This window comes from Eriocheir sinensis, chromosome 26 (genome assembly GCF_024679095.1).
Source record: "Eriocheir sinensis breed Jianghai 21 chromosome 26, ASM2467909v1, whole genome shotgun sequence".
NCBI lineage: Eukaryota > Metazoa > Arthropoda > Malacostraca > Decapoda > Varunidae > Eriocheir > Eriocheir sinensis.
The window spans coordinates 14,095,704-14,122,689 of NC_066534.1; the positions used below are offsets into that span (position 1 = coordinate 14,095,704).

General features: G+C 40.6%; 1 protein-coding gene and 1 long non-coding RNA gene across 9 annotated transcripts in view; one reads left to right on the forward strand and one right to left on the reverse strand.

The window, feature by feature from the left end:
• Window positions 1-22,438, forward strand: part of LOC127003793 (uncharacterized) — a 136,081-nt gene extending 113,643 nt beyond the window's left edge. For 4 of the 7 annotated variants that reach the window (XM_050870846.1, XM_050870845.1, XM_050870841.1 and 1 more), the window contains 9 exons: window positions 678-746; window positions 4,260-4,464; window positions 10,280-10,414; window positions 10,652-10,766; window positions 12,544-12,655; window positions 12,872-12,997; window positions 16,973-17,070; window positions 17,677-17,753; window positions 19,658-22,438. In XM_050870846.1, coding sequence (XP_050726803.1) covers window positions 678-746; window positions 4,260-4,464; window positions 10,280-10,414; window positions 10,652-10,766; window positions 12,544-12,655; window positions 12,872-12,997; window positions 16,973-17,070; window positions 17,677-17,753; window positions 19,658-19,826 — 1,106 coding nt within the window. In that variant the 3' untranslated portion in view covers window positions 19,827-22,438. Of the gene's footprint in view, window positions 1-677; window positions 747-4,259; window positions 4,465-9,008; window positions 9,695-10,279; window positions 10,415-10,651; window positions 10,767-12,543; window positions 12,656-12,871; window positions 12,998-16,972; window positions 17,071-17,676; window positions 17,754-19,657 lie in introns of those variants that run through there. The other 3 variants (XR_007757402.1, XM_050870843.1, XM_050870844.1) reach the window with 3 other exon arrangements.
• LOC127003795 (uncharacterized) lies at window positions 9,845-26,986 on the reverse strand. 2 transcript variants are annotated; one of them, XR_007757403.1, is made up of 5 exons: window positions 26,922-26,985; window positions 24,536-24,635; window positions 19,684-19,850; window positions 12,865-12,995; window positions 9,845-10,398 (listed from the first exon to the last, which is right to left on the reverse strand). It is a non-coding gene; the product is annotated as an uncharacterized LOC127003795 (long non-coding RNA). The 2 variants fall into 2 exon arrangements; XR_007757404.1 differs by lacking the exon at window positions 9,845-10,398 and adding an exon at window positions 10,796-11,190 and having other exon boundaries at window positions 26,922-26,986.

The window sequence follows — 26,986 nt, forward strand, 5'->3', positions numbered from 1 at the left end:
CTCTCTCGTATGAAATTTTGATTGAATGTTCGTTTTTTTAATTATTTGTCTTGTTCTCCCCACATCCATTCTGTGTTTCCTTTTGTTTGTCGGGTTCATCCTCTTTATTTAACTTTTCCCATTCTCTCCGTTCCCTGCGTTCTCGTTTTCTCTTTCCCTCCACGTTATCTCTTCCCTTTCCCGCCAATATTTCTTATCTCTGATCCACTTCTCCTGAATCAACGCGACTCTCAAGACCTGTCGCTATGCCTACTCTGTTTTCCTTCTCCGTCACTCCCTCCACACTCTCTCTCTCTCTCTCTCTCTCTCTCTCTCTCTCTCTCTCTCTCTCTCATATTTTTCTTTGTTTAATATAGCGCTTACTTCCCCTCAACCTCCTCACCTCTCTAATTATTTTATCCGACTTCTTCACTCCTCCTTACCATAACTCTAGCTTCATATTTTACTCTCTACGCCTTTCTCCCTCTTTCCATCCCTCCCTCTCTCTCTTAAACTCATTTGCCGTATTTTTTTATTTGCCTTTCCCTCCCCTCTCTCCCACCTTTCATCTCCCCTCTTCACTCCACACACCAACACCTTCCTTTTTTTTCATTTATTTTTCTTCCCTCAAAAGTTTCGTTCCTGCCCCACCTTCCGTCAGCCCCACCACCCCTCACAGTGTCCCTGTTCTGCCTCAGAGCCCCTGATCGGTCCCCTACCGTTCTCTTACCTGTCATCGGCGCAGCGTTCACCTCCCGCGCGGCCAGGTAATGAAGGCAAATCACTGTCCACCTGTTGGCCGCCTTGCAACCAACCTGGCTAGTGGGTGCATAACCTGGCTAGTGACTGCAGCATAACTAGTGTAAAAAGGATAAACTGTGGCTATATATTCAGAGGATCTGCAACATGGTTTCAGAGATGCACGCAACAGTGTGTGTGTGTGTGTGTGTGTGTGTGTGTGTGTGTGTGTGTGTGTGTGTGAGAGAGAGAGAGAGAGAGAGAGAGAGAGAGAGAGAGAGAGAGAGAGAGAGAGAGAGAGAGAGAGAGAGAGAGAGAGAGAGAGAGAGAGAGCGTGTGTTGGTGTCAGTAAATTAATTAACATGGAAGTAAAGAGACTATCGTGTTTTCCTCCTCTTTATCTATTACTATTTCATGTTGTTTTGCTCTATTAAGTTCATCAAAGATTCTTTTTTCAAACGTGTATATTCCATTATGTCCTCAGTGTTGCTTTTACTAACTGTCCTGGGTGCTACACGTGTGACTGGTGTGTGTGTTGTGTCGGAGTGTGTGTTGGAACTGTTGCTGTTGAAACTGTGGTGCAGACTTCTCCTCTTGCAGCCGTGTATATAACAATGGGAAGAGATCAAGTACGCGTAATGGTATAAATTGTAGTGTACCATTAACCCTCCTCCCACCCGCCCGCCCACCCTCCTTCCTTCCCTCCCTCTCTCCCTTCCTCCCCTGCTCTCTCCATACATCCTCTATTTATACCTCTCCGCCCTTCATCTGCTTAGCTGCAAGGGCCTGTAGTCTCTTTAGCGACACCACGCTGTACACATGCCGCTCTGGGGACTAACATAGCCGTTTGTCGCTTTGTGTGTGTGTGTGTGTGTGTGTGTGTGTGTGTGTGTGTGTGTGTGTGTACGTGCGGGTGTGTGTGACAGCTTTGTTTGGGTTCGCTTTTTCCGCTTCAAGTCGATTGGGTGTCTACTCTCCTCTCCCACTTCACTCCCTATACCTTCGGAGCTGCATAAACACAGCCGTAATTTCCTCCGTTCCTGCCTATGTTACCCCACCACTGCCGGTTGTGTGCAGCTGGGAAGACCTTAGTGCACTTCTACCGTCAGTATATTTACTCTATGGTATCCGGATAAGCCAATAGTCGTCAATGAATGCCACTTCTCACGCGTATGGGCAGCGTTACCGTGGCATCGATCGACCCGTGGCTACAGTGCTTGGAATTGTAATGTCATCGTGGACTCGCAGGTGTATGCGCTATTGATTGCTAGATTTATTGTATGTAACTAATCAATACTCGCACGACTGAAGCCTCAACGCAAGCCAGTGTGGGGAAGCGCCGTCCGTGGAACTCCAAGAAAAATAGAGCTACATAAATGAAAACACTTGAAATATACTTAGCACCTGAGGGAGTGAACTTTTCTTTGCATTACTTTGTCAACTTTTAAAACTGTCTAAAGTATGTATCTTCCACTCGAGCAAACCCGCTTCCCGCATTATGAAAGAATTACCTGTAAGATTTAGCTGAATAGCAAGCAAGGAAGAGTGAAAATACTTGAAATATGGCTAAAAAGATGAAAACTAGGCAGCTTAAATTAGTCACGGTGAGTCAGGGTTTGAGGGCACTTGGAAGGGGGAAGGGGAGGGCCATGGACCAGGTGGCTCCCTGACGCGACTCACTCACCTCGAGGCTTGCCTGATACTATTTTAGGCAGTGCCATCCCTAGCCCTCTCCCTCTTCTCCGCCCCCTCCCCTTCCCCCTCACTCCCTCGCCGCCGGCACGTCGAGCATCGCCCCGACGCCCCGCCAGCCAGTGGTCGGCGGGGCGCTCGTGCTGATGACGCCGCAAAAAGTGTAATGTCAAGGGGCGGACTGTCATGCGTGCAGCTGGCCTGTTAAACGTGCTAGACGGGAAAGTGTATCAATCTTCATTCTCTCTCTCTCTCTCTCTCTCTCTCTCTCTCTCTCTCTCTCTCTCTCTCTCTCTCCTGCGTAATATTGTCGTAGTTGGTGGACTTATATGCTAATACTTCCCCCTGGCATGCGCCCGAAGACTAGGAAGGTGCTTGGTTTTGCCTAGGATAAGATTATACAAATGCCATCACTGTGGAATGGTGAGAACTCCTAAGCCGTGGCAATCAACGTCTCAGAGGAGTTTAATGTTTGTGGGAGTTGTGGTGTCGTTTATAGTCGAGAACGCGTCACTAAATTATAGTCTCAGGTTCACGGTCGTTTGGTGAGAGCGTAGGTGTGCGTCGTTTAAGTAGATCGTTTTTTCTCAAAGTTCATGAGCACAGAAATTTATCTCGCGTCTTCCCCTCTTCCCGGACGTGGCGTCAAGCGCCAAGAATAACTCCGCTCCACGCCGCTTGCCTCTTCGTACCTTTTCACGCCCATGAGCTAATTTTGAAGGCCATAATTGCGACCATCAACGATTTCGTGTCGCCAGAAAGACCAGCAGATCCCCTTCACTTTTCCAACGCTTCCCAAACTTCCGCCCCCTCCCAGTAAGCGAGGTTTAGGGTGTGCATTTTTTTTTTAACTCTAGGGAGAAACCACTTACGCCTGAATTAAGTACTTGGCGCCACCCTTTCCCGAGTTGCCGACGCTCATCTGGCTCCCTTCACTGATAAAACGAGAATAAACACTTCGCCGACGTCAGGCACCATTGTGAAAAGATCCTGTTGAAGACTCCATTACAGAAAAATTGCTTAAGGGAAACGTACATTGTGGGGAGAGCCTAACATTCACGTCTGTCGGCATAAACTTCTCTCCTCGGCCTTTCTTGCCAACTTGCAGGCCTTTCTTGCACGCTTCTGTTTAGTTCACTATTGACACTGGGTGGGGACAGCACGCGGGGCTGAGCCTGGGGTGCCTCAGTGTGTTAGTCCCTCTGTGCCGACTCCCAGTGTAACGCACGGTTAGTCTGCCGTGTGCGTGTGCCCGCCAGGCTCTGTGCCCCTCACTCCCCCGCAAGATGCCGTACATCCGAGGTATTTCTAATGTCTAGTTCTCCCTTTAAACTTGGTGATGGTGACTAACCTTAGTTTTACTTATTTTAACCACTTCTGTATTTTGTTTCATGTCTGTGCTTTTCTTTTTTAGGCACGAACAGTAAGTGATTCTCGCTTTCCTCTCGCACAGTTTTTGCTTCTACTATTTATATGTTTTGTTCCACGGTCAAAAGATGCCTCACTTAAACCACCTTACATTGAATGTTTGCATTAGTTGAGCATTTAGCCATTAGGCCTCTGTCAATGTCTTTAAAGCCTTAAACCTAAAAACTAAACTTAATGAATTGATTGATAAAAGTAAACTGTTAAGATGCTTCAGTGCTGAATAGATAATCCTCATTGTCAGTCACATGCCAGCCTGAGATACGAATACCACGCATGCTATCATTCGCTCAACACGCGAATGACTAAACGTGGCAAACAAGCGCATGAAAAATAAAGAGAATGAAGACACGGCATTTTCATAACGCGGGAATGGCGTGGTGTTTACTTTTCAGCTTTAGAATTAACACGCATCTCACTTACAGAGTCACCTTACAAGTATGAGTCCGGCGAGGTGAACATCCACTACCGCACTCCCGTGAGGATCGAGCAGAAGGAGTCCATCCCCGAGGAGGAGCTCGCCCGCCGCCAGGAGGAGCACATGAAGAAGGTTTACGAAAACGAGCGGCGCAAGAAGTACCTCGCCGAACTGGAGGACATCGAGCGCCGAAGACACACAGACAACTTCACGTGAGTGTGTGTGTGTGTGTGTGTGAGAGAGAGAGAGAGAGGTTTTTCTTTTCTTCCTCTCGCATTGCATTTTGCTGTACTCGCTTTGGTGTCTTTGTTTTTGTTTGCGTGTGTGTGTGTGTGTGTGTTGCTGGCACGTTCAGTGGTGTAGCTTGTGGTTGGGCTGTGGACTATGGTTTCGGGCCTTTCTAAAGTTTTGTTCTATGTGGTGTGGTGTCTACATAAGTATGCGTTAGGATTGAGGATGTTATATTGTTTACTTGTCCACGCACTCAGTGGATCCCACAAAACTTTTTTCTTTTGCTTGCTGAAGTGGTGCATGGTGGCACTGGACACACTGACCATCAAGAGATGATGTACGGGACCCCCTTTCCCTCTACATGTCGCTATTCTTGCACATATTGCAATGGACAGTGTTACGACTTTTGTTCACATCTTCATTGAAAGCATCAAATAATTTCCTTGGTATGGCTAAACCTAAAATGATCATCCATGTTTCTCTAATAATAATGCATACAAGAAGTTTACTGGCATACAGTGTGGCACCAGTACACAGCTTATAATTTTTCAACCACTCTCAATAAATTTATAAGCAGCGAGACACTAAATGGCAAATAAAATTACCCACGGAGACTTTCCCTTATCATGTGTATACAATACTAATATGAAAAATTCAGTTTTCTTGAAAACAAGAAACCAATGTAGTTAAGGGGGACATTGCCCATCAAAAATTGGCCACAACCCTTTCACACATTCATTCACTCGAACAATAGAACAAATGAACTGGTCCCCAGTTCAATTTTTATTATTCAGGGCAAACACGTGAGTAGATCAAATTTATAGGGATGTTTGTATAGGATAGGGGAGCAACAAGATTAAATAGAAACTGATGATGACTCGGTGTCTGAAGGATACCAAGAACTACAGCTTTCAGTATAAGTTCCCTGAGCAGATGAGTGGCCAGGACAGAGAGATCTTCAAATCCTAGAAACACAGAAACACAACTCATGAGCAGAGCTCCTTTCTTGTGTATTACAACTGGGTAAACACACAAGAATGAGAGAGAAACGAGAGGACATGAAAAGAAGTTGAGGGCGACCACGTGTAGGCGAGATGTGAAAAAGTTTAGCTTCCCAAACAGAAGCATTGAGCTATGGAATAGGCTGGAGGAGGAGGTGGTTTGTGCATGAAACATTCATGATTTTAAGGAAAAGTTGGACAAGAGCGGATATGGAGACGGGACAGTGCGAGCGTAGCTCTTTTTCCGTATGTCACAACTAGGTAAATACACACACACACACACACACATCATCCATTTTTTTGTCAATGTTTTGATTTCTATTTGAAGGTTAGATGTCCGATAACTGTCATCTAACACTCTCTTACTAAGTGCTTCCTTATTATAATTAACAGCAGCAGCTAGGTCCTCCTCCACACATTTCCTCCAGGTCTTCTTTGGCCTGCCTGTTCATGTAAGATGAGCACCTCTATGCCTAACACTCTACCAAGTGCCCTACACTCTTCTCTTCTCATGTCCAAACCATCTTAGTCTCTTGGTCATGAGAGCATAGATCAGTTCCTTGACCACATGTTCTTGCTGCTGCTGCTCTACATACACCATACTTCCAGGTGATGCCAGCTATTTACTTCAAGATCACTTTGTTACGTTTTATCAGTACCTACATCCTCCAGCTTCTTCAGAGTCCACGCCTCTGCTCCTGCACAGATCTAATACAAGTGTCATATACCTTGCCTTTGACTGCTCTCTCCGCTGTATCCTCTATGTCCAAGATGTCTCTGAACTAACAAAGCTGCTTCATCCCTCCTATTACTCCCATCTACTGCAATAATCTTTATCACTTTATCTTAAGCTTGGATGTGTACACACTATATTTTCATCCTCAGCAAAACACTAAAATGAATGAATACTTGAGATTTTCTTGTTTAGTTTGTGCATCAAAGTGGTCACATCATGGTGTTGGGAGAACATGCCAGGGCTGCTCAGCCTCTAGGAAGTGAAACATGACCCATGCAAAGCATTCCAAGTTATTTATTTTTAATGAAGCATCTTTAGAAAAAGCATAAAAAATGAATGTCTGTGTAACACTACCCTCATGTATGTAGAATCACCCACATCAAGGATTCAGTCGCTTGGACACATGCATGTCTGGGCATAACAGACTCACCCTCACCAAAAAAAAGCACACTAAATGATGCCTCAAATCTCAGGCACTGGATCTAGGAACAGTACATTGGATTTGTTATACAGACCATGGGTGTTGTTACTTTTAGCTGAGCAGTTAGAGTGCAACTGTTATCCATAAAGTTTCAGGATTGGCTTCCATGATGCACTATGTTACTGGGAAGCTTGTTTCCACTTTCTGATGAATGTGCAATATGTCGGTTCTTGCATACAAGCAGCACAATGGTTGTGTGGGTGTGGGTGCCACATGCTCTCTCACTATGTTCACACAGTTTAGTAAAAAATGCAATGATGCATAATAAATGGGTACAATGATTTGCAATCATAATTCAGTATACTCTAAAATCTACTATATGTGACCCCATAAAGTCTGCCACATGACATGATAACTGAAAGTAGGAGGACGATTGATGGCGACCCTAAAATCGAATAATGTATATAACAATAGAGCTAAACAAAAAAGTCAGTAACAACTGCAAAGCAGAAATAGTATCCATACAGAAATAAGTAAGAAGAGGTAGTCAACACCAGAAACAGCAGTTGTAGTATTAGTGGTAGCAGTAACTGTAGTTATAGTATTAGTGATTAGTATTCATTCCTTATCATGAAACCTTCTGATAAATTAAAAATTTAATGTGCACCATTTCATACATAAATACACCATGAAAAAATCATAACTCCTGAACTTGCTACATACCAATGACATCACACAGTTATTTTGGTGGATTTATGTATTATATAAGAATTTTCCAGGACCCTGTAGTAAGGTTTACTGATAAACTTTTGACACATGGCAAGTTAACATTAATTTTATTACAAAATTAATTATAAGTGACCCAGAAATGTATTTTCTAGGTTGCAAATTATTGAACTAACATAAATTGGACACTCCTACCTGCAGTGGTCACTGGTGTGATATGAACATGCTCGTTGTCTACTTTTATATTGGGAGGTTATTGCTTTACTGTTTTGCAAGAGGGTATCTTTCAAAGCTATACCTTAACATGTATTGTAACCTCATCCATCCTGTTGGTATTTTGGGGTTACAGCAAGACACTGGAAGTTTTCACAGCCTGCCTTTCCTTTGCATAACGCTGCATGACCAATCCCTAAGCCTTGCATTATATAATTCGTAGCTACAAGCAGAACAAAATTTTCTGCAGCATTTTCAGTTGAATCATTTATATGACACGCTAAGTTTATTTCATGATTAATCAGAGGAAATGCTAACATCTCCATAGCTAGTTCTGTTCTCATAATACAAAATAGTTTAGTACATCTGTAGATATTTATAGTAGTGTAATTTAATTGAATTCATGGTTAATTTTTCTCTTACATTTAGTTAGTACATTTTTTCTTAGCTTTACTGTTGATTTTTTAGTTTTTGCTGTTATCAAAGGTTTATCAATCTGTCAGCCACCAGGTATTTTCTAAAAGACATATACTGGTTTTCTTTCCATGTATACAGTATGTTTCTTTTGACTAGCAACATAACAACTGGCCTTGGTTAGGAAAATTTGCTGTTATAAATTTTAAATTGCAAATCAATATCACAGGGAACTTTCACTACATTACTAGTGTTCAAATAAACCACATGTTCCATAACTGTGTCCAGACATGAGTACAGATATCACTCACAACCCTGATAATACATATAAATTAAGAACCTGCAAACATTTATTGACAATAAAAATAAGTTAATTGCAGTACCTACAATGTACACTAATTTTTTTCCCAGATCACTGATGGCAACTGTTCAGTTGCTAAGAATCCTTTTGGCCCATCACATAAGTATCCAAAGAATTATTTGCTAAAGAATAATCTTAAAATTGAGTCGACAAATAAAGGATTATATATTAATTGCTATAGTGAAAGTTCCCTGAACTAAAACTGCATCATTCAAAATAAACTTTGAATGCATAAATAAACATTAATGCCCATTGGCACATCACAGTGAATAATGGGGCTTGAAGAGCTGACTTTGTTATGAGACAAAGCAAGATGTCTACACTGCTGAGAGATGTTTACAGTGAATGTGACAGATTTAAACCATCACCTGAATCTTCCTGTGCTTTTTAAACCAAGCTTTGCTTCTAATTAAAGTTAGAATACACATTAGCTTTCCTTTGTCCTCTACTGCCACCTCTTTGTTTAGTTTGATACACAGTTCTCCGAGCCAAAACTCTCTTCATTTCCTATTCTTCTTCCTTATCTCTGCTCAACCTTGCTCTTATTTCTTGTGACTTCCTTCAACCCTTGCTATACCTATCAGTATCCTCCACACCACACCACTCCCCACCTCTCCCATCCTGAGACACCCTGACCTGCCCCCATCTTGCAGCTCCCCCCAGGCTCGACGCCGATACCTGTCCACCCTCAAAGTGGTGTCCCGCCTCTTCTCCTCCGTCTTCTCCCTTGTGAGGAGTAAACACAACCACCCCAAGGCCACATCTCCTGACTTTGAAGTCCACATTGATAATGAGATAAGAAAATGGGACAGAGAGATGATGCACTGTGTTAATGGTGACTGTAGCAATGATGGAATGGGGGTGTATATCTCGGAGGAAGTTTACGTATAGAATTTTAAAAGTACTACTTCAACTTGAGCTATTATATTCCAATTGCATGACGATTCAAAAGCATCAAAAGCATACTGTTAATGTGTACAGAGTGATTCACAACTGGAAGCCTGCAGGTTTAAGTGCTGTATCAGGAAGAACTTTCTTGGTTGCAGCGTCCGAAGTGTACATACACCAGACTTTACCCGAGGAAACCGAGAGTTTTCTTGGTGTAAAGCTTTTTCAGTGACTTGAAGTTCCAGTTTTCAATGTTTTGTGCAAAGTTTTACTTTTCTCTCTAGTATAAAGTCAGCCACTGCATGAAGCAAAGATGCACGAGTTAAATGCTTTACTGTCATTGTGTTGCTAGTTGTTATTATTATCATTATATGTTTATGGACATCAATATCCAAGGTAAGGGGACCTATGACTGACTATATTCTTTAATAAAATGTACATCTGCTGTAACTTTCTTTATATTAATATTCCGTACACATTAGGTCTTCCATCAGTAATTGAACTAACTTTTTGTAGTTAGTTAGATTTTTCAAGATACATGAAAAAGAAGAGTAGCATGTCACTCAAATCAAGATAATATTACATAAATAAAACAAACATGCCACTTTAGATCATATTTATGCATGTCAAATTTATCCAATGAAAATAATTGACATACAAAAAAATCTTACACTACATTACTTACATAACTTATTCTATAAATATGTGGGAATATTTGTCATGAACTATTACTGAGCTATAATTTTTTCATATTTATTCCATGAATCTTATAAACCACTTATCATGCACAAAATATTAGATTCTTTAGTATTTCTCAAACACACATTCATCATAATTTATTCAATAATGCATTGAATTTTGTTTCTAGAGAATTTTTACAAATTGGACTAACAGTTGATCTTTTCAGACTATATACAAATGTACTTATCATGTCATACAATGTTGTTAAAAAGTGATTGATTTCACCTTGCAAGCCTGTCATTAGATCATGTCATATGAATAAACAATGATGACTAAGTCTTGGTTCACCTGGCAGGCCTCTTCAGAAGTCTCCGATCCCTCTAAACCGCTACGACGATGAAAGCAGCCTTGGCACCATGCGGGGCGCACGCACCCCAGATCTCAAGCAGGTGGCGAGGGCCTTGTTTAACTTCTCTGCACAAAACAAAAGGTAGAGTGACCATTGTCTCCACTCAAACAGCTGAGGCTTAGTATATGAGTGGGGGAAAGATGTTCTTTGCTGGGAATCTTTTTTTGCTATTGAAAAAATAAAATACTGTAGTATTATATTGAACTAAAAATAGGCTCTCCCTGTTTAGTCATAAGCAGGAGTGTCTCATCATATTTTCACTTGAATATTAAGGTGTATTTCTTTTTACTCCCTAACTGTTGCAATGTCTTCACACAGAGAACTTGCCTTCAACAAGGGAGACGTAGTATTCATCCGTAGACAAATAGACAAGAACTGGTATGAAGGAGAGTCTCGGGGACAAGTTGGCATCTTCCCTTGTAACTATGTGGAGGTGAGGCAGCCTTGCATGATTTATATTGGTTGATAAATTGTTTTTAGAATAATTAGTGTGTGCCTCAAGCAGCAGTGGCATAGCAAGGGAGGTTGGGGGCTAGGGGCACTTTAACCCCATACAGGAAAAGTTGTGACCTGTTATTTGATATTCTTGGAGCAAAAAAATGGAATATGAGGTCAGTCAAAAGTATTAAATTACTTTTTCCCATGGGAAGTAATGACATTAGGGAAGCAAAAGTGTACACAGTGGAGCCACATACCTTCATGTGCATGAGTATTTTTTCAGCGGGCTTGATGGATGCGCCAGTCACTCGGAGGTACCCAGCATGTGAGATGTTATACTACTTAATTGTCACATTTTCATTTAGCCCGTGATGACGGAACATGTGGAGCAATGATCTTGCATCAAGTTTTGCCAACAGCTTGGAGATCGACACCCAAGTGGAAACAGTGCACAAAATTTAACATACTTTTGGTGATAACACCAAGGGTGTTACCCAAATAAAAATATGCTAGAACAGGTTCAAAGATGGCCACATAACATAGGAAAGTGACCAGCGTTCCAAGTGGCCATCAACAAGTCGCAATGCAGTTATCGAGAGACTGTGGACTTTTATAATGGAGGATCATTGTTGATAGTGCGGAGAATCAGTGACGAAGCTGGGGTCATTAAAGATGCTGCACATGCATATTTAAAGAATAATTTGGACATGTGCACAGTGGCAGCAAAATTTGTGCTCAAGCTGCTGTCTCAAAAACAACAACTTTGCCTTGAGGATGTTCAGGAGCTGCTGGATACTGCCAACAGGGATTCTGAGTTCCTGAATACCATGATGACTAAAGATGAAAAGCAGGTGTATGCATATGACACGGCAACCAAACTTCAGTCATCACAGTGGAAGCAACCAACATTGACAAGGCCCAAAAAAGCATGTCAGGTGTAGAGCAAAATCAAGGTGTTGCAGTTGCAAAAGAGTACTAGCATCATTGTGATGTAGTTCGTTGCATGAAGCTGATCAGTGGGCCTCACAAAACTGGCAGCTGCATCAAGACAAGCCATGGCTCTTTTGTTGCAGCTGATCCAAGGTTTCTTAACAAAGAAGGGCATTTTGCTCATATGCCAAGCTCCCAACTCTACAGACAAGGCTCCTCTTGACTTCTGGTTGTCCCTAGAAATGAAGATGCTATCGAAAGGCTCCTGCTTTGAGAGCTGAGAGGACATCATGCAGAAGGCAATGGCAGAACTGAGAGCAATTTCGAACGAAGCATTCCAGACATGCTTCAAACAGTGGAAGAATCTCTAGGCTGAGTGTGTGGGTTCACAAAGGACCTACTTTGAAGGGGATTGGAAACTGAATCCCACTAAGTATATCTTTTTTTTTTTTTTTTTCCTTCCAGCCTAAGGTCAGATACTTTGTCAACAAACCTCATGTAGCTTGACTAATTGGATGATTCTCTTTAAGCGTTTGGTTCACGCACAAACAACTTTGGTTCCCCCTCAGGCCCCCCACATGCCAACCCCTAACTATGCCACATAATTGTTCAGTCCCAATGTTATTGAAACTTCTTGAAAACTGATGCAATACATTAGATCCTAAGTAATAATCTTTGTCTGCAACTTGCAATGCTATGGATATAAGAAATATTGCTTGCCTGGCAGGAAAAAATAAGTCATATATAATAATATATATGTTATATAATAATGTTTAATATAAATATATATAAATATGATGCATGTGTGAATATGAAAGTTTCATTGCAGTTGTTTCTTGCAGATTGTGCCTTATGACAGCATTAGAACATTAACCCGAAAGCCCACCGAGGGCCAGGCTAGAGCCAGATTTAACTTCCAAGCTCAGACCTCCATGGAAATGTCTCTCAGTAAAGGTGTGTATCTGTGTTCAGTTAACAGTATTATTAGTAACTAAGTACTGTTTCCACAGAACTGAACAGAAATAAAATGTACTCTGAATGAAGTAAACATGTTCAATGTCAAACAGCACATTATTGATTTTGTTGAACTGGACACTTGAAATGAAAGAGAAATGAGTAGCACTATACAATTGCTTGCTCTAAGTGTCCTGTCAAACATTTACCTTTCAGGGGAGCTGGTAGTCCTGACACGGCGTGTTGATGAGAACTGGTACGAGGGCAGGATAGGCAACCGTAAGGGCATCTTCCCCGTATCTTATGTTGATACACTGATGGAACCCGGAGCTGACCGTCCCTGTAAGTGTTTGCACTGTTCATTGACACTGTTTTGAACTGTATGTTGATCTGTTACTCACACAGTATTATGAAGCCACGCTTAAATACATGACAAAAACTGGTAGCAGTTATTTGATCATCCAATTTTAAGTATGTTATATTTCATCTTACATTCAACAGGCCTCATTAATCCACAGCACTGACCTACCTTATCTTAACAAAACCTTTCTGAATCAATTAACTGTTCCTCTACAGTTTCTGTAAATATGTATATTTAGATATTGTTAAAAATTAAAAAGAATGAATAAAAATATCTGATTTTATAAGGAAGACATAAAATAAGAACTCATTTAGTAGGTTTGCTTTTCATCCAGGATTTTTCAAATAGCCCATCACCTGTCTTGTCTGACAGCCCGGCATTCCTTAATTAGGTTTCATGGTATGTGGCTTTGTAATACAGGTTTGAATGGACAACATTTTTACTGCAGTGAAAATAAGAATGCACTATATACATTATCTATAGAAGAGCACTCTTTGATGTCAGGGTATGTGACTGATTGAACAAAAAAGGATAGAAGCCTTAACTTGTTCAGTCCTGTGCTCAGGCCAAGAGGTGACAAGCATGGGCTTTTTAGCTACAACTATGACCACATCAGTTGAGCCAATATGCCTGAAACACAGTATTTATAGTATACATAGATACTTCTCAGACATTCCAATGTACTTTCAGGTATAACAGGCAATGTTTCCTACGCCTCTCATAACCTAAATTCAGCTAAATATGCTCAATACTTAAAACTCAGTGATAATACAATATGGTATTATCAATTGTGTGATATGGACTCAGATGTATCCATGCCAGTCCTAACATATGGTTCAGAAGCTTGGTAACTCATAAAGAATGCAAAGCAGCACACAAAGAGGCACGCTCGAGAAAAAATGCAAAGTACAATTTGGAGGGACAAAGCAAGCCTCATGAATATGGGAACAGACAAAGACTGAAAACATCATAGCAATGATTAAGAACAAGAAATGAACTTCAGCAGGTCATATCACTCATTAGCATGAATGATTATGTTGCAAGAATATTGACTTATTGGAAAAAGTGCATCAACAAAATAATAAGTACACAAATGTAAGACTTGTAGAGTATGCAATATTACCTAATAATAGTGAATATACACAAGCATCACACCTTGTACCATAAACTCTGAAACACTTAGTTTTTCCTTAGAATTTTTTTGAAAGTCTATGAATTATGTAAAGCATTTAAAAATATCCAATAACACAAAATTAAATCAAAAGAATGTTATAAAAGCTACAGAGTATATCTGACAAGTTCTCTCCCTGTATTTTTTTTATTTGTCATGATAACTTAAAATTTTACTGTTTTGTACATAACTTCACTACCATTTGCTTCTGGTTGGAGCAGAGAATGTTAATCTCTCCTTGCTGCACCACCTCACACAGCTGCCTCTGCAATGCCATAGACTATGGTTAACATTAATATTACCCTGCATCTTTCGTTTCTATTTGCTGCTTGTTATGTAATTTTGCCTTTCTTTCCATTTAACAAACTATGAAAATAGAGTGTACGTGTTGTGTATATTGTCTCTCGTCTGTTTGTGAGTTTCAACGTAGCACAGTCACATTATTACTCTCTTCCTGTATTTCCTTCCCTTCAGCAGGTTTGTAAATGGTGCAGACTTGGTGATATAAGAAAGGTGTGATTCAATTTAATGTATAATTTGAGCTGTTAGCATAAAAGAATTGTGTTATTTCTGCTTTCTGTTTTTCATAGAGCAGTATTGCTAATGCTGATAAAGTAAAATTGCTTCTTTAACAATCAATAATGAGTTCAGTGAGATAAACAGAATAACTTTTAGCTGGAGCTTAATGATTCAGTAACAGTACACAAGCTATTGCAATAGTGAACTGAACTGATAACATTCTAGCACCAAGTAACAAGGACTTCATGGTGCTAAGGTTGGTATGAAAAAATTTAATAGTAATAATATAGTTTTTTCATCCTTCTATGACAACTGGCAGATCTTACAGGCTATTTTGTTCAGTCCTAACAACACAAGCACTTGGCATTAGTGTAGTAGATGAAGGTGAACTGTGTGGAGAGGAATTAAGGAAGATTCTTGTACCATATTCACCCTCGGGGAAAAGTTCATGGAACAAGCATCAGATAAAGATTTTTTCATTGAATTGAAATACTGAAATTATTAAATCAGTATATTTGATGTTAAAAGGTAAAGTATACAACATGTACAAATAGGTAAGATTGCTTTGTATCACCTTTTTACTTGTTACTTATCACAATTGGCAAAGCAGTGCCAAGTTCACTGCATTTACTCTCCTAACTAACAAGATCAAATCACAGTGTTTCTCAGTGTGTTGCACAGAAACACAACCATTCATAAAGTCATTGTGATTGGTGGCCTTGCTTTGAGCATCAGCAGAGTGAAAAATTAAAGGTCTAGCAATTATTTTGAGATGTTCTACTCAAAATTTGGTCAAGGGGATGCAGTCCCCAGCTGAAACCACCTGAAATTCAGAGCATACATCACTTTCAACTGCCTCTTATGAAATGCAGTAGAATGCAGAAACATGCAATTTTAATAATTACATTTCAAGTAATGACTGATAAAACCTTGAATGATAACAATACATTGAATTTTACTGTCCCCTCAGCACTGTGTGTTCAGTAATTCAAACTGTGAAGGAAAATGTTACCAGTCAATGAAACTGACAAAACACACAAGTTGGAAATAACCAATTTCACTTGTGCTGTGATGCAGTTTAGAGAAAACCTAGACCTTGTCATCCCTTGGATCAGCTTTTCCCTCATTCATGTGTAGGCACTTGGGTTTCAATCAGAGCTTCAATTTCTTCCCTTGTTTATGGAACTTAAATTTAATAATATACAGTATCATTAAGGTTAATCTTGCTTGTAAATATTCTGCTTTGCTAAAATTTTAGTATACCATAACAATAGATATAACATTCTGCAGCACAACTGAGGATGTGGCAGCCAGCTATAAAAATTAGCTTTTCAAACTGGAGCCTGTTCTTTTCCAGCCCTGTCAGAAGCTTCTCTGCATCATCATGTAGCTCAGCCTGCTCATGAAGTCTCTATAAACCATCTCACTTTTCTCAGTTTGAGGTTTTATTTTTTTTACCATTTTTTCAGTGTGCTCAACTTTTGAGTTTGTTTTCTTGAAATGCATTAAGTGAACTGTTTTACTTTTGGTACTGCATCATATTTATATAGATATTTTAGTATACCAGAACACCTTGGGTTACTTTGTCACTTCTCTCATTTTTGTCCACAAGCAGTACCACATCACTCGTTATTGTATACTTTCAAAAATCCTCATTCATTTAAATAAGCTGGATAATCACCAACCACAAAACCCCATTTCTGATGCATTTACATATAACAAAATTATAAACAGCAAAACTTCCATATATAAATTAATGGGTCCCTTAGTAGAAAATAACACTAAATTATGAGCAAAATATCAAGAACCCTTTCCCTTAATCCCTTTATTTTATTTTACTTTTACTTTTCTTATATGAACTTGATAGATATACATACTGTATTCTAAATATTCATTCGCTGTATATGGCAGGGAGATTTTCTGAGTGAATGGTCGAGTGTTATCACCTTATCACTCACATCAATATGTATAGCAGCCATTTCATTACATCTTATGGAAAATAGTTGAAGGGCTGGAAAATATGTAGTTCTTTGCTTGATACTTCACCTGAATTTAACAAAAAGATTTTTGTATTCACATCTTCAATCTACATTAACTCCAAGGAATATTTAATATAATCCTCAGTCTCTTTGCTCTGTTCTAGCAGAAGCTCACAGTACTGTGACCGAGGTAAGAGTGATAGTCATTTTCAGAGCTGTTCCATAAGCTTAAATCTTCAAACGTGTGGAAATGTCAGTTTTTGATGGTAGTGGTGTATCATTGCCAGTGACTCCCAGCTCTTCGCCCATGCCCCGGCCCGCCCTGCCTGCGGCAAACCTGCTCTACAATGGTGCCTCCTCCTACTCCAGTCCCTACTCTACCTTGGTGCGTACACTGGCTGGGGCTACAGTGCCAGCTTCAATGCATATTCAAATTCAACATTGTTTGTTCCATCAAAAGTTCCGTAAAGTCTGTGTTTAATATGACTGCCTTTAAAACTGGGTTTATCATCTGCTTCACTTGAGAATATTGTTACATTGTAAAAAGAAAATACTATTGAGGCTGGCATCTGTTGTTGCAGCCCCAAAGGTTGGTTTGTTGTCCCTTGTCAGTTGTTATGTGACATTCAGCTTATCAAATTTTCTTTTGCAGGTTTTTTGAATGCAGGTGCTTTAATTATTAATAGAATTCAGCTAAGCAGAGTATGGCTTAAAGGGCACTGGAAGATATAGTACTTTCAAATCACAAATCTGTTAGTGATGTTTCTCTTGGAAATTATAACTCAAACCCTGGAAATTATATCTTCAGTGCTATCTGGCTTCAGTTAATATGTCTAATGGGATCATCTTCTAAGACAACCACAGCTAAACAGTCTTGGAAGATGAGCAACCATTTCTAATCTTTTAACAGTTTCAGTCATATCAGGACAACACGAAGCCTGCAGTGTAAGAACAAGTAAGCATAACATTTTTCCCTGCTCTTCCTTCACAGGGGCGACCGGGAAGTCAAAATGATTCCAGACCTTACCACCAGTCTCTCACCGTGAACACCCAGCAGGAGCCTATACCGTAAGTCATTTGTCCTCCTCTCTCAACAAAACTAAAGTCTATTGATAAGTTACAGCACTCATTATTTACCCTTATATTACCCTTATATTGCATACTGGTGAATTTGGATCATCACTACCCTCCCTATGGCTGTTACATCGGTATTTTTTTATGAACAAACCTTTATTGATAAGTTAATGAGCATAAAGGTTTGTTTATAAAAAAATACTGATGTAACGGCCATAGGGAGGGTAGTGATGATCCAAATTCACCAGTATGCAATGTCAGAAAGCTTGGTTTGTTGATGTGTGTGGCAGTTAACCCGTGGGCTTCGGCTATGGGAAAGCCGAGAAACGACAAAATTACACTGCATTTTGAGACTAAGAAAAGAGCATGGAACGTACATCAGAGTACTCCTCTCATAACCATAAAGACGTTAAAAATATTTACTTTTACTCAAACTCCATTCTTTTTGGGTGGTGTTTGTTACAAAATAAACAGTCTCATGACACGTGGCATCTAGCCGAGAGTCGCTTGTTGTCTACTATAGAGAATTTGACAAGTGATTACTGTGTGGATAGCTAATTTAGTGTGCCATGACCTTACAGCACTACCTATGACAAAAAAAGCCCATCTCAAGATCACTCACCCACCACAATGACCTAGGGCATTCATGATGGGTTGCGCTATGCCACCACCGCCTACAATTAGCTCGAATTAGGTGTTTTATGGTGAGCCCTTTTTAGGGTCCACCGCACCACAGCCACGACTCGTGAAAGCCCTGAAAAGGGTCTGCCGACGTTCTCGGGTTAAGGGTAAATAATGAGTGCTGTAAGAAATGCAAGGATTGAGAATAGATAAATCATCAGTATGCCTTCCAAAATACCTATTACAACAGCAAAAATTAACATTCCTCATAGACCTATTCCAAACAATGAAGGCGGGTTTTAAAAGCAGGCCATACGACCCACCATTGTGGAGAAGCTTTGTGCAGCTTTAATTTTGCAAGAGTACGTTAGGGAGAGGGGGGAAAGATCTTTGAGAAACTTTGAGCAGGCAAGGAGGGGTGTCTGGGTAGAGAAAGTTGGAAGCTCTTCTGCCGTGGCCATCCCCTGGTGGGAGCTCCTAGGAGCAGGCATCGATGAAATGAATGAATGAATACTTTTTACTTCTTCCCCAACATCCATTATAGCCTACAGCATCTCCAGTGAAAAAAAAATATATATTCTGAACAAAGCTTCCCTTTTCTAAAACTCGCTTGTTCATAGCCTACACTTTTATCAGTTATTTTAATCATCCTCTCATTTAAAACCTTTCCATATAACTTTCCTGGCATGCTGAGTGTGTGAAAGTTACAATCATCCCTACTTCCTTTCCCTTTGAAGAGCAGCACAATGGTGGCCTCTCTCAGGTCTCCCAGCACCCTCTTACCATGTTGGTTCATATTTATATCCTCAATAGCCATTCTGAAATTACATCTGGCATGGAATCAATGCCAAAAGCCTATCCTACTTTCAATTTCTATATTACCTCCTCTATCTCACCCCTCTTACCTCACCCATGTGTAGGGTTTCCCATTTTGGAAGCTTCTCAGCATGCCAGGATTCTGGGACAAATCAGGATATTTCCCAGGATCCCAGGATTTCCCCTATCAAATAATATTTATGCGAACTAATACTATTTCAAAATACATCACTTGTGTAGTATCGGTAAATTTCAACATCATACTGCTTGTGTACAAGATCCATAACAAGAAATAGATAAACACGACTTAAGACTGGCCAGTACATAAGCTAACTTGGTGAGAATGATATGAATGATAAATAAACACCTCAGACTTGGGCATCCTGGCTCTAGGATATAACTTGTCAACACAGGAAATACTGTAATTAGTACCCTTTTCAAGACAGAACCTCTCTTTCCAGGTACCGAGCACTCTATAACTACAAACCTCAGAATGACGATGAGCTGGAACTTTTTGAGAATGACCTTGTGATGGTGATGGAAAAGTGTGATGACGGCTGGTTCGTGGGCACCTCCCGCAGAACAGGCCTCTTTGGCACCTTCCCCGGCAACTACGTGGAGAAAGTATGAGTGAAGCCTCCACCATGGGCTGAGCTGTAAAGTTTAATCAAGTATGAGTGAGGCGCCAACGAAGGACAGAGCTGTAGAGTTTTATCACAGATCTATTATTAACTATATATCAAGATTCATTGCTTTGTTACCTGTTGAAGTGATGCCATTTTTGTAAATACATGAAGACCCAAAGGATATTTTTTACAGTTACAATACATACTCTCTGTAATCTCATTATAGTGAACAGTATAAAGGTTGAATAGAAACTTAATTAATTGCAACAGTTTGACTTTGGGATTCTTAGACACTGAGGCTTTAAAAAGGAGACGTACCACTATGTACGTACCGTGGGTGTCTGCTAGTTTCATGGTATTCCAAGAACAACAGAGGAAGCTGGTTTCTTGATATTTGAGTACTGAAGGGCAGGGGGATGTGCTACAGTAAAAGTGTGTGTTGTGCAGGTTTGTATGCCCCCCCAATATAGTGTTCAAAAGAAAACTAACAAGCTGTGTTTACAGAATTTGTGTGCCAACATGATAACAGTTAGGGAAATTTTAAGATAAATTAGAAAAGGATCACAATTTTATCATTTACGATTATACTGTTTTCAGTAAAGTTTGATTTTATTAACATTAAGCTTTAATATTCTTTTACAAAAACAAATTTTGGAGGTAAACTATAGGCAGGTCTGGTCACACTTTAACATAACTTCAAAATGTGGAGGATTGAAGCATAAAGTGCATGTAGTAATAGCCTGTGCCTACCCAAAGTGGCGCACACACACACAAACATACACACACACACACAATATGTCCTTCAGTAACAAGCTCGTCCTTGAAAGGTTCATTCGTTCTGGTAGTAAACACGTTACTATGAGGATCAGTTCAGGTTTTGCACGCGTCTAGTCACACCCAAAGTGAAGTTAATCAGAACAAAAAAATCTATGTAGATGTCTTGTCACCCTCTGCTGGTGCTTTTTATTCTGGTGATGTTCAGAGCAAAATTCTATATGGAGAAAAAATAGTTAAGTATCTTTAGTCACGCACACTTACCGGTGCAAATGTTTACTTCACAGGCTTTGCTGGGATGCACGACTTTCTTTATTTTGGAATAAGAATTATTTTGTGCAGTCTTTAAATGCTCCTGCCTGTCTATTCTTACATTTATCTTATGTTTGTTTATTTAGTTTATCCACCTCATTTAGGCATGGTAGATACTGGAGTGAATATGGCATGTATCTGTGTGTATATGCCTTTGAATATGATACTTACAATAATTCATCTCATCTCTTCACATTCATTTGTCAAATATAATAATGTTATTAAGACTGAATGGACATAAGCTTTCCCCTTAAAATTAGGTAAATTTGAATATGCATTTTTCCAGGATGATATGGAAAGGATTTACATCACTGCCAAGGAATTATATATATAATACTGTACTAGTATTTTCAGATAATTACATTTAAGTCATCTCATATCTTCAATACTGTATTCCACAAAGATAAACTCTGCTAATGCAGCATCAAGATAACAAAGCTACAGTATTTTGTAATACATATACTGGATTCATTGCCTTAGAAGGTGACCATAGTGCGCAGCTGTTGTTAAAAATAACATCCATCACATCCCAACCTATCTGTGCAAACATTCACTCTCCTTTTTGGAAGGAGAAAACTACAAAATGTGGGTCATGTGACTAACTCACTATTAGAATCAATCAACCTTCTATATGAGAAAAACAAGGAAAATTTGCAAATTCAATCATAGCCAGGAAACAAATTCCCGGAAGGAATCGATTCTCGCCTGTGCTTCCGTGTCAATCTTCCGTTTGTGACTTGCATCAGCTTTTACATTGTAAATTTACGTGCTGCTGTCGTACAGGAATTCTTATAGCTTTATGGAATAACGTATCACTTGACTGTCTCACTCACACACTTCCCCATCACAATTCATTCACTCATAACTATGTCTGTCATAAACCTCAATGTTCAACAGTTATGGAGTTGCACTGGGTATTAATGCTATACAGTCCCTCACCTACCACAAGGCCACAATGAACAGCTACAAATAAAAGGGGACACCAAACACCGAGCCACAAAGCCAAAATGATTGAAATATTTGGATGTCTGGCAGCAATCAGTGACTAGTAGTTGATCATGTGGGGGTGAATGACTGTGTATGTATGTAACTTGTAAGGACACAATTAGCCTTGATGGGGTGTGATTATATATATACATAAAAAAGGCTTCCTGATGTTGAGTAAATGCCACACTTTTCCGGTAGATTTTTAGTTTGATAAACCACACTCACCTAGCGAGACTTCCCTACTTTCTGAACGGTGTGAAGTGCAAGATTTTTTAAAGTCAAATCAAGTGCCTTTCTGTGGTAGATGGAATACTGAACTGTTTAGTCCCCCAAAGTTTGACAGTATCTGTCTTGCCCCAACAGTATGCTATTTACTGTCTTGCCCCCCAAAGTTCCTTAATCATTAATCAATGAAGAAAATTTCAAAAACTTTACTTATGGGGAACTGTGGGCTTTTTCACTCCTGTATAATTTTTTTCCTGTTGTTATGCACAATTTACTTTAGCTTATCATGTAGAATATGATAATAAAATGATGATTAATCAGTTCGTTTCTTTTCTCTCTGTAAACAATAAACACTACAGGTTACTAAATATGGAGGTATATGCTAGTGCAGAGGAGGAGTATTTGAGATCAACTCTGAAGCAGCGGAGATTCAAGTTTTTTTAAAGTGAGGCTCCGGGGCACTTCCCTGGTGCAAGGGGGGCTGGGTTGTGACAGGAGAAAGGAATCAATGTTGTTTCAGAATTGATAAGAGGGACTACACAAGGAGGGCAAAGAGGATTTTAGGGAGCTCAAGCCCCTAAGCATCGCCAAGCAGCGGGGACGAGGAACGGGAAACTCAGGAGAGACGTTGACAGTTGAACATTCGCCTGATCTTTGGACTGTATAGCGCCCTATATGGGAGGAAAGATGGCTCCCATGGCTTCTACAAGTGACTGTTCTGAACTGATATTTGAGGAGTGAGGACAAATGAAAACGAGACAAATACAGTAGGTTAAGGTTGTTGCATGGCTCAGTAATCAGGTGAAAGTATTATCAATGAGTGAAAAGTGAATAGATTAGTGAAAATACAGTACTAGGGGAGGCAGTGGCTGAGTGGCTAGCGTGCCAGCCCCGCATTCCGTGCGCTGTCCATGATGCGGGTTCGAATTCGCCGCTAACCACCTGGGATTTTTCAGTCACCACCGAGTGGCTTAAGACTACCCACATGCTGACCAACACTATCAACCCGTACTCTAGAAGAAGCTGTGCAGCGAAAGTGAAATCAAGAATGAGCTCCTGGGGGGCACCATGAGCCAATAATAATGGCGCCACTATAAACAATTGCCTGCACCATGACGGGCTCAGACCGACCATCAGGCCCCAACATAATAGCCTACTGGCACTATAGGCCACATGTAAAAAAAAAAAAAAAAAAAAAAAAAAAACTCGGGCAGCCTAGACGACTCTATGGTTGTCGGAGGGGTTTGCCTTTCGTGAACCTGCTTATATTATTTTGTGACTTTTTACCACTGGATTTGCTCTCATTACATGCATTTACCTTCCTAAAACTGCTGTTCAGCACTTTTACGCATTAATGGTGAGTAAAACAGCACGTCATGTCTTTTTCTTGATTGTGTAAATGTATTCTGCCTTTTTGTGGGTCTCTCCCAATAATCTGAGCAATTTGATCATCCAAATGACCTTCGCTGCAATTCAAATTATTGGACTTCTACTAAAGAAAAGATATATAGGTAACATTCTATGCATGAGAAACAAGAAACACAGTAGATAATTATGAGACTCGTCTTATATGATGACACTGATAAGGTAAGTGAACTGTGTCAAGAGTAGGAATTTGAATAATAATGAATAGTTGGACCCATGCAGCTAGAGGTCCCAAGAAAATATCAGTATATAAAGAAGGGAATGCGAAAGAGTCCATTCACAATCAAAAGATGGGGTATACACAGGGGGGCATGTGGCCTCAACATCCTATGACTCCATCCCTGGGGGTTCCTCTGAGCAAGTCTCCATACTAACTCCCTTTTGATCATAAGTAGCCTATCTCATGACACGATCCATTGACTTGCTCAAGCCACAAACTTTGTGGACATCCCTTTGGCCTCTATTCAGGATTGTGTCTTACAGCAGCAACCTGGACACCAAAACAGCATGCAAGAGGAACTTCTGGGTAGGTTTCATTTTTTTATCCTTCCGTTCAGCCTATGGCCCTTCCACAGAGCAGCAGCTACCATCCCTAAACACAAATCAGTGGGCCTGGGTTCGAATCCCATCGCAGGCAGGCAGCATGCGGCCCACCCTTCCTTCCTTTTGGGAGGGTACCTGAGAAAACCTGGGGCAGAAGGTATGTCAGTGTTATGTCTTAGCGGTGCTAAAGATTTTTGTATATCTTCTTAATAATAAAACGAATTGAAATGAGAAGGTGATGTCTTGGTCCATGCGCATTACCAGTGGGGGGCTACATGCAAAATTTGGTGAGGCTAAGTAAAAAAATAAAGTCAGGACGCATTTTTTTGTTTTGAGAGTTTGCCCGCCTAATATTTAGGTAGTTCCGCCGACACCTGTCAAGGATACAGAGTCTATGGCTGAACACTGCCCTAGACTGATTAAGCCAACAAGCACAAAACGACTTACATGCATCTGCCATCATCCTGTTCTCCCGTCACCAAACAGATCAACTTCCATCGATTTCTACCTCGTGCCGTCTTCTTACCAGCTCAGCTCCCAGCGTTCCCTGCAACATAAGGGACAAAATTAAAAACTGACCAATATGATGAGGCGTGGTGCTCCGAGATGGTTTGGACTTGAGGAAACAAAGAATGAGGATGCGTTTTGGACTTGGGTGTGACTGGAAGGAAAGGGGATTGTGGGGCTCAAGGGGTGAAGCGGGCTACTTGGAGATGGTTAGGACACGTTGAAAGAATGAATGGGGATGAGATGGTTTGGACACGTGATAAGAATGAATCAGGATGAGATGCTCTGGAAACTATCTAAGATTTTAAATCTGAACTAGACACTAAAATATTCAAGGTGAGATGGTTAGGACACGTGATAAGAATGATTCAGGATGAGATGGTTTGGACACGTGATAAGAATGAATCAGGATGAGATGGTTCGGACACGTGATAAGAATGAATCAGGATGAGATGGTTCGGACACGTGATAAGAATGAATCAGGATGAGATGGTTCGGACACGTGATAAGAATGAATCAGGATGAGATGGTTCGGACACGTGATAAGAATGAATCAGGATGAGATGGTTTGGACACGTGATAAGAATGATTCAAGGTGAGATGGTTAGGACACGTGATAAGAATGATTCAGGATGAGATGCCTGTTGTAGCCACATTTTTTGCAATAGAATTTTGAAAAAAAGTTGAAAGCTTAGGCTAAGGCCTATCTATGGTATTTATTATATTCACTCATTATGATTTTGACTGTTATAATGACAATTAAAAAAATATATAAAAGGGGGCTTCTTACCCCGCATGTGGGGTAATCAAGAAGCCCACCGGGTAGGCCTTTTACCCCACTCTGGTTTACAATAATAAAACTCACAGAAACATAAGGAAAATATTTTTTCACATTATGAAAATATAAAATGTATTCCCTCCTTACCGAGTCGGCCACAGAGGTACCCCATTGGCTAAGTGGGTTATGGGAGGCTCGTTCATCAGGCATAGTCACCGGACTACACGACTTTCCCCTCTATGTAGATTAATTTCTGTGTTGAGACCATAGACATTGACCATTAGACAGTGATTTCTGTGTTGAGACCTTAGACAGTGACCATTAGACAGTGACCACTATCGGTTCACTATTCCACAATGTCCCCGTAGAGATATACCTCCAACTCTTCCATTTTCTATTATCCTCGGAGAGCATGGGCCATCCTACCTGTTACCCCTTCGGGGAAACTCAACAGAACCACAGGATAGGATGCCCACCGTTTTGGCACAAGTTTAATGACGAGATTTTCTATTCTCTTTTTTTCTATTACTCTCTCGGTCCCACAAGTCCTCTGAGTGTATCGAAACACACGAGAAATTAATCAAGAGCAGGGTATTCGCCGGCTGCCTGGGATTGAAGGTTAAACTAGAGTGAAAAAGAGTGTTAGCGCCTCCATCAGGTGAGTGCCGGCGAGGATGAACACGCACGTCCGCCGCCCCTCACGTGGAAAGTTAACCACAGGTAACAGATCTGGCTGTTTACCTGCCTGCCCACCAAAACACCGCGGTAAACATCCAAAAATTACGTCCGCCGGGCCGCCGATATCCTGTAACAACAACAAACAGCGCAGTGCGAAGCGTGTATTTATCATAAAAAATCTTACCTAATCTAACTTGACCTCACCTAACGACTAAATCTAATTTAACCTTACCTGACCTATGTTTATGTTCCACTGTCAAACTGCGCTGAGAGAAAGTGAACTCCTCTATTTACTTCCACAGATCATGCATTAAAATATCCAGGTTTCACAGACGAGTGATTTGCGACTGTAAGCAATACGGCAGCGTGTTGTGTGTGCACCAAGTACTTCATCAAGCACAAAGGTGTCCGCAGAGACGGGCGTACTTCTGAAATAATGCACACACCTCACCTAACTACCCGAGCGTACCTACTTATCCACTCCTTAAATATTATCAACTTTTTCTGTACCTAACCTCCCTCTTTACCTACGCATTAACCTACCAACCAACCTTCCTCTTACCTACGTTCTACCTTCCCCAAGCCGCAAATAGACAGTAATACGCTGTCGCTGACACGTTACGCATCTCACTGAGCTATGATGCAGCACACCTGGCAGGGCCCCGCGCTGCTTCCTCAGACGAATGTCGGGGAGACGAGCAGCGCCGGCGAGCCACCACACACACACACACACACACACACACACACGATGTCCCGGGGCAGAACACTGAAGTCACGAGCCAATAAGCCTGACAGGAATATGTATAGCCAAGCCAATAAGCCACGAGAGTAATGTGTGATCTGGTCCAGTCACAAAGGACGTATACACACCTCAGGAAGCTGTTAGCGGGGAGCACCTGCAGCGACCCGACCCTGGGAGTGGACGAGAGGAACTG